The 7536-nt window shown below is 59.7% G+C and overlaps 1 protein-coding gene across 3 annotated transcripts in view; it reads left to right on the plus strand.

The window, feature by feature from the left end:
- Positions 1-7536, plus strand: part of RNF220 (ring finger protein 220) — a 264994-nt gene that overhangs the window by 256075 nt on the left and 1383 nt on the right. For all 3 annotated transcript variants that reach the window (XM_075555314.1, XM_075555322.1, XM_075555330.1), the window contains 6 exons: positions 2214-2310; positions 2515-2601; positions 2702-2757; positions 2893-2971; positions 7135-7243; positions 7405-7479. In XM_075555314.1, the coding sequence (XP_075411429.1) occupies positions 2214-2310; positions 2515-2601; positions 2702-2757; positions 2893-2971; positions 7135-7243; positions 7405-7479 (503 nt within the window). The remainder of the gene's footprint in view (positions 1-2213; positions 2311-2514; positions 2602-2701; positions 2758-2892; positions 2972-7134; positions 7244-7404; positions 7480-7536) is intronic.

Raw genomic sequence — 7536 nt, forward strand, 5'->3', positions numbered from 1 at the left:
AAACACTGCGTCATGCATCCTGTGCCACCCTGACGGCTGTGCCGATGCTCGAGCCAGTCATTCCCACCCCGGTGTTATTCCATTTCCTTGAGAGCCTCTCCCCTTTTTGCTGCCCTTCTACCACGCATGAATGATGTCGTCCAGGGACTGCTCTCCCCTGACATCATGTCCACAGCAGCCTGATGGCCTCCACGGTGTCCTCTGGCCGTACTTCCAAGACAGAGCAGCCTGTGGCACTTTGGATATTCTTCGCCGGCACCACAGGATTTTTCCCTCCCAGCGGGTCGTTAGTACCGACAGAACATCCGTTCTGCGCTCGCAGCAGAAGGCACGTGGAGCGGAGTCGGACACGGAACGAGCAGGCATTCGTTTTGCAGGCCAGGGGGATGAAGGTTCTAGGCTGAGAGAACAGGTGCCCTGAAGGACTGGGGAGCCTTGAGGGCCCATGGAGAATCGGGTGCCAAGAAGCCTATGTCCCGGGGTCAGGGTCTTGGCTGACGTGCCAGACTGTGAGACTACAGTCGACGGGGCTGTAGGCCACCGAGGCTGGCACTTGTCCCAGCAGCTACGGGGCCACTGGAGCCATGCTGGCTCCGGAGGTGTCAGGGTCCACTGCACTGCTTTTCCCACGTGCAGATCGGCCGGGCTGAGTCGAAGTGAGGCTGGCTGCCGGGCCGTGTGTGCTTGGGGAAGGGGGGTGGCAGGGCTCAGGGGCACAGGCTGTAAGTGAACCTGATGGCTACATTCTGATTGATGGCGGAGTTTGTCTCCCAAACTGTCAGAGGGTTTATAGAGGTGCCACTCACCGATAAGGCGGGAATTGCTTGTCAGGCCACCTGGCCGCGAGCAGGAGACAGAGCTGTAACTTGGTGTTTTCTCAGCTTAATGGCCCTGCTGCTGACCTGCCTGCTGCCTTGTTTGTTGGTGCCGCCGCTTGCTCAGAGGGAAGGCGCCGGCTTTGGGGAGAGTGGGGCCCAGCAGCGCCTGGCCGCTTGCTTTCCTTGGTGCTTCCCATCCCCGGGTGGAGGGGAGGAACCTTCCAGAGACTAAAGACCAGAAGAGTCAAAAAAAAAAAAGGAGGAGGATCGGGAAGAAATGGCCTCTGTCGAGTTCCTTAAAAGATGGAGGGGAACATTCCTGGTGGAGGGAAGAGCAGGGCAGTGAGCCACCTGTCTGCCCCAGGCGTGACGGAAAGGATGGTGGAGAAGCAGCCCGCGGAGGGGCCTCACACGGTGCCGGGAAACACATACAGGGTTTGAACAGGAAAAAGGGCCCAGAACCACATGATAAGCAGATGAGGGAACAGGTCTTGTCTGCAGGGAGGCTGGGCAAGAAGAAAGTCTGAGGTCATAGGGCAGCGCACTTGCACTGCGTTCTGACCTCCAAGACTCCCTTGCTGTCCCTACTCAACAGAGTCTGCGTGACCCTTCCTTTTGCCCCTGCCAAGGCTGCTGTGCCGAGATGTGGGCTGGGACCTGCGGAAGGCAAAGGAGTTCTGGGCCCCTTGAAGGGTGGCTCTGGGGTCAGAGAAAACCACCTAGCAGGTCAGCAGGCCCGGTCTTAACAGACTAGCTGAGAGCCTGCAGAATGCGTTCTGGTGGGGTCAGCGGCTGCATGGCTCTGGGCTCTGCCTCAGCTGAGCTGGCTGCCTTCACCGGCTTCTTAGAGAAGCAGGTGTGCATGCCTAGCCTCCCTCGTCTGTCCCTTCCTAATCCCTTTATAACTGCACTTGTCCAGGAATCTGGGCTGAGTGAGGTGGAGATGAATAATTAATGTCAGGCGCTTCAGACACCAAATATTTGAACAGCTGCCTGGTGTTTTTGCTGGCTAGGACCTGGCGGCCAAAAGCAGGACATTGGCTGGGGGTCTCACTCTATGGCTCTGGCTGGCCTTGGGTCTGGTGGCCTTCTCAGGCTGGACTGTGGGAAACGGGCAAGATCAGGTCCTAGACCTGTCCTCTTCCTGTTCTTCCTAGGCGGGAAGGTTAGTGGGTAGCAGGCCTGGGCCTGGGTGTGTCTTGGGGACCTGGCCGGGTGTGGGAAGGGGCTACAGTTTGGCAGCAGCAGGCGGCAATGCAGAGGATGTGGGCTCCGCGTGCAAGGCCTGGAACGCCTTGAGCCTAGTAGCTGTGTGCGCCCTCCTCCAGGCAGCAGAAGGGGCCCCTCAGCCTCCCTGTGCTGACCCTAGTGCACCTCACCTCCTGCTTCCCACAGGCTCCGGCTTTGTCATGTGCAGCGGTAAAGAGAACCCAGACAGTGACGCAGACTTGGATGTGGATGGGGATGACACGCTGGAATACGGGAAGCCACAGTATCCTTGGGGCACAGTGGGGTCGGGGTCGGGTGGGCTGGTAGGGCAGGCCGAAGGGCATGAGGAAAGCCGCTCGCACCTGGAGTTCCTGCCCCCACCCTGGGGCAGCCTGCCCTGGCTTTGGCCTGGGAGCTCACGCCTTCCTCTGGAGTCAGTCCTCGGGCCACTGCAAGCTCGGCTCCTTGTCCTTGACCACCATGCCAGATACACGGAGGCTGACGTCATCCCCTGCACTGGCGAGGAGCCTGGGGAAGCCAAGGAGAGAGAGGCCCTACGGGGTGCAGTCCTAAAGCAAGTGTGGGCCCTGGGGGTGGGTGGATGGTTGGGCCCTGGGCTGTCCCACCTGTGGGCAGGGCTCATTTGGTTCTTTTCTCTCCTCACCCACCTCTAGTGGCGGCCCTCCCAGCACCCGAATCACCCCTGAGTTCTCTAAGTGGGCCAGTGATGGTAAGCCCTGCCCTAGGCTGGGAGTAACTAGCTGGGGAGGGAGCCTCCCTGGATGGTGGTGTCTGGCCTCAGGCCAGCCCCTGCCCCAAACTGCCCAGTCTGGTCAGCATGTGAGGGGTCCCTGTGTCTCAGCAGAGATGCCATCCACCAGCAACGGGGAGAGCAGCAAACAAGAGGCCATGCAGAAGACCTGTAAGAACAGCGACATCGAGAAGTGAGTGGGGGGGCCAGGGAGGGCTCAGGGCTGCTTGGCCCCTCCAGAGAGCAGCTTAGTGCCGCGGCCCTGGACACAGCCGGCCGTGGGGCCCAGCTGGTGCTAAGCATGACTCGGGGAATTGATCGCTGGGCCACGGCCCCGGGAGCCTGGTGGAGGGAGGAGCAGTCCGCCTGCCTGCTTGCCTGCCCGCTGCAGCGGCCTCCGCCCGGGGAACGTGATGTATGGCCACCCGGCCCAGCCGGCGCACTTGATTCATCTCCAGTTTCTGTTTCTTAATCGGGAGCTAAATTGGTTTCATTTTTCTTGTCCCGGGTGGCGCTCGCAGTGGGTTTTAGGCAGGAGCATTGGCCCTCATCACTTCTGATAGGAGTTTGTGGCCTGGGCGCTCTGGCAGGGCAGAGGAGGCTGGGGCATTCACCTCGGGCTGGCCAGCCTCTGGCCTGCCTCCCAGGAGCCACAAGGGCTTGAAAGTGGCAGGCACCACTCCCTCCACTTCCTGAAGCCCAAGCAAGGACCCTTCTGGCCCCCAGAGGGGCTTTGCCCGTCCAGCCTCCCTGGAGCTGTGGCCGTCGCTTCGCCTGACTCCCTGCACGAACCTTTCCGCCAGGAGCTAGGTTGCCCGGGGTTGAAAGGCAGCCTCTTGATTCCCTGGCCAGTGTTCCATCTTGCCTCCTGCCAGCGGAGTGGATTGCAGGCCGGCGCAGGGCTGGGTCGGCGGCCCTAGGTCACCTCCCATTTGTTTCCCTCCATTTTGTGTTGTCATAAATTCATTCCAGCCCGTTGTGGTTGATCAGTTTATCTCGGCCGGGGCCACGAGTGCTGCTGGCATGATGTATGGGCCGAGGCGCGGGGCCCGGCTGCCCATGAATCACCGCAGCTGCTCCGTGTCAGCGCCGGAGCGGGCCGCCCGGGTTCGGTGCAACCAGCTTGAGGCAGGGGGGAAAGAGGGGGGGGCGCGGTGGGAGAGGGGGGATGACGTATGGATGTTTATTTAATAATTCTCTCCTACTCCAGCTGAGCGGGGCAGGCGGGGCCATAAGGGGCGCCTACCCTCGTCTGGAGGGGCTGCTCATAAATCAGAAAGACAAGATCATTAATCAGGGATGGCGCTCGAGGGGAAGGCGGGGGCCAGAGCCGGTGCTGTCCGTGGAGCTGTTACCCACCCAGACTTGAGGGAGTCAGGATTTCTGCCCCACCTGTGTGAACACGGGACACTGGTGTGTGGGGCTCTCCGAGACGAGGCAAAGACAGGTTCTGGCTTCTGCGGCGGTCTTTTCAGGGCCTGGGTCTGCCAGAATTGGGGTCCCTTGGTCCCTATGGCTTCTGCCTGGTGTAGAGGAACTGTCTCACAGCCTAGGGGAGAGGCAGGCTGGACTTCCTCCAGGAATCCCCCCCCCTACCCCCACCCCCACCCCACCCCCGATCAGATCAACAAAGTAAGGACAGGCTGACTTGCACTTGCTAATGTGTAATGAAGAGTTTGGGCCACCCATTGCGCTACAGATTAGTAAGCAAACACAAGTCTGCATGTCCAACACTGGCCCAGGAATAGCTGCTGACTAGCTTGGGTCAAGGGCTGTAGGACTGGATGTTTGACCAGAGCAGAGGTGAAAAGCTGGGTGGGTGTGAGCACCATCAGGACAGGGTGGGCTCGAGTTTGCTGTGGCCTTAGGAGGAGCCAGAGTGATGCAGTGACTAAGTGCTTGGATGCTAACGGAAAGATGAGTGGTCAGACCCATCCGCAACCCCACAGGATCTGTGAGTCGGCATTGACCAAGTGGAATGGGTTGGTGGCACAGACCTCTAGCAGGAGGTGTGAGAAGTGCCATCGTTTCTTCTGGCCCTGTCCTTGGCACGCTACAATGCCCGCTTGCTCTGTGCCTAGGCGTTGGAAGGTAGTCAGTCCCTCACTCTAGCACAGGCTGCCGGCTTTGGTTCCCTCCTCTTGGGAACACCCATCTCCCCTCAGCCGAGTCCCTGCCAGGTTCCTGGAGATGGGAGCCTCGCATTCCAGCCTGACCTCCAGTGGTCAGCAGTCCACAGGGCTGATCTTTGGGCCTTGGCAGAATGCGAGGGAAGGCGTCAGCTTTGCCAGTACTTGTGGAAAGGGAGGAGGGCAAACGTTCCAGAACTGAAAGGTTGGATGAGCGGAGCTGGCAGTGGGCCTTTCTGTGCTCCCTTGGAGAGGGAACCAGGGCAGACAGAAGCAGAATTCTACAACATCACAGATATGGGGACACAGCCATTAGGAGCTGTTTTCTGTGTCACTTTTGATGTCCTAAGAGAAAAGTCTGATCCCCGTTTGTACCTGGCCACGGAGTCCTGCACCCGCCCTCACCCCCATTGGCACTTGCATCCCTCAGTGACGGGCAGCCTGTGTGCTGCCCAGCTACTCAGCCAGTGTTCTCCAGCTGGCTCAGGGACTATCGTTCCTAAACCACAGCACCCTTGTGACGTGGCAGTGGCCGTGCTTCCCACTCAGTGCAGGCTGACTCCCCGCTCGCTGGGTTCCGCCGCTCTTGCAGCGGCCAGGGGCCAGCCTCTGACACAAGCGCCTTCCACACGTCAGCAGCCCCTGCTCACCTGAGCCCACTGGATGCTCACGGTACAGCGTTGGAGGGCTAACTACAAGGTCGTCCGTTTGAGCCCGAGACTGGAGGAACGCTGCTGTCTGCTTCAGTAAAGGTGCAGACACAGGAGCAGTTCTAGTCTGTGCTGTAGGGTTGCCAGCAGGCATTGAGCAGTGGGGTTTTTTCCTGGCTCAGTCTCTCTGCTCCTGTGTCTTCTCCCCGACACAGCCAGTGCCATGGTTGCCGGCATAGTTACCAGTGGGTCAGGGGATCCCTGTGCTAGAGTTTGAATCCTGTATCTCGGCCACTCTGTGAACCTTGGACTGTTGTTGAGCTTGTGTCTTCACATTTCTTAGACTCTTCTCAGGAAGAAGAGTTGGTGAGGAGTAAGTACCATGTTACTTGTCAACCCTTAGCACCCACCAGTACCCAAACCTGTTGCAATTGAGTCTGTTCCAACTCAGAGTGCCCCGTCAGGTTTCCAAGGCTGTCCATCTTCTTGGAAACAGATTGCCGCTTCTGTCTTCCTCGGAGGGGCTGCTGGGCTTGAACCACCCACCTTTGGGACTGTGGCTGAGCACTTTGAACCAGTTTGCCACCAGGCCTCCGTCATACCTCAGTGTGCTCCTGGCATGCACTGTGTGCTCAGTAAGTCACTCCAGCACCGCCCCGTCTACTGCAGGAAAGGTCCCTCTCCTGCTTGGGAGCTCACCGAGCACGTGGGCCTCCTGCATCCTGGGTCTTGCTTTAGAGAAAGCGGTGGCGGGTGACATTCCTTTGGGTAGCCCAGTGTCTTTGGGAAGTTGAGGTCCCCTTGCTTGAGCGGGGCTTGGGCTGTGGGCCCCCCCGCCCCCCCATCTTGTCCTTTCCCTGCTGGTTGGCTGACTTCATTAGCAGACATACCTCCCTCTTCCCTCTTAGACCGTGCCTGGCGTGGGGCCAGGTAAGGTCTGTGGCGAGTGACAGCCACTGGCAGTTGTCGTGCCTGCCTCTCACTGCTGTGGTGTTGCAGTGCAGGGCGAGCAGCACAGAGGAGACAGCACTGGCAGGGCTGGGGGAGGTGCTAGCCAACCAGGCAATGGAGCTGTCTTCAAGTGCGGGGAGAACCCACAGTCGGTCACAGTGGACGGGACATCTGGGAGGCCACTGGCCGGGGCTGGACCTGGACCAGGAAGGGCCTGTAAGCTTCATTCGAGTTTGGGAGAGCTTTCTTTCCTCTGAGGGAGCCGAGCCAGTTTAGGAGTCCATGGGATGAGAGTTGCACTGGACAATGCCTGAAGGAGATGGAGGTGGTGGCCCTGGAGGTTGTCCCTGGGGAGGGTAGTGGAGCCATCCGTGAAGACGTCATGAGGACCAGGACTCAAAGGTGGTCAGGGTGGAGAGAGATGAGGCCCGTGGCAGATACTGAGAGAATGGTCGGAAATGGTTCCCCTGATGTGGTTGGGAAGTTGACTGGGAAGGTGATTCCAAGAGGTCCGAGAGCCGGCGTGGCGGTCAGTGCATGCGGATCTGCGGGGCAGGAGAGGCACGTGGTTCTGGAGTCCACGTCGGATGGAGGTTCCTACTGTCCGACCGTGCCACCCTCTGCAGAATCACCGAGGAGTCCGCTGTGACGACGTTCGAAGCCCTGAAGGCTCGGGTCAGGGAGCTTGAACGGCAGCTATCTCGTGGGGACCGTTACAAATGCCTCATCTGCATGGTGAGTGGATGGGGGACCTAGGGCTGCCCATGGTCAGAGCAAGGACAGAGTCCTCCGTGTTCCAGTGCCCTGCGGGCTTGGAGGGGGTCTCAGTGCTGGGATCTGGGCCCTTCTAAGGGGGAGGCGACCTCAGTAACCTCTTCCCCCTGCCTCCGCCCTAGGACTCCTACTCGATGCCCCTAACGTCCATCCAGTGTTGGCATGTGCACTGTGAGGAGTGCTGGCTTCGGACTCTGGTGAGGGGGTGCTGGGGCGGGGGTGGGGGGGCACTGCCCAGATGCCTGTGCTTTAGG

The sequence above is a fragment of the Tenrec ecaudatus genome, chromosome 1, assembly GCF_050624435.1.
Source record: "Tenrec ecaudatus isolate mTenEca1 chromosome 1, mTenEca1.hap1, whole genome shotgun sequence".
NCBI classification, from domain to species: domain Eukaryota; kingdom Metazoa; phylum Chordata; class Mammalia; order Afrosoricida; family Tenrecidae; genus Tenrec; species Tenrec ecaudatus.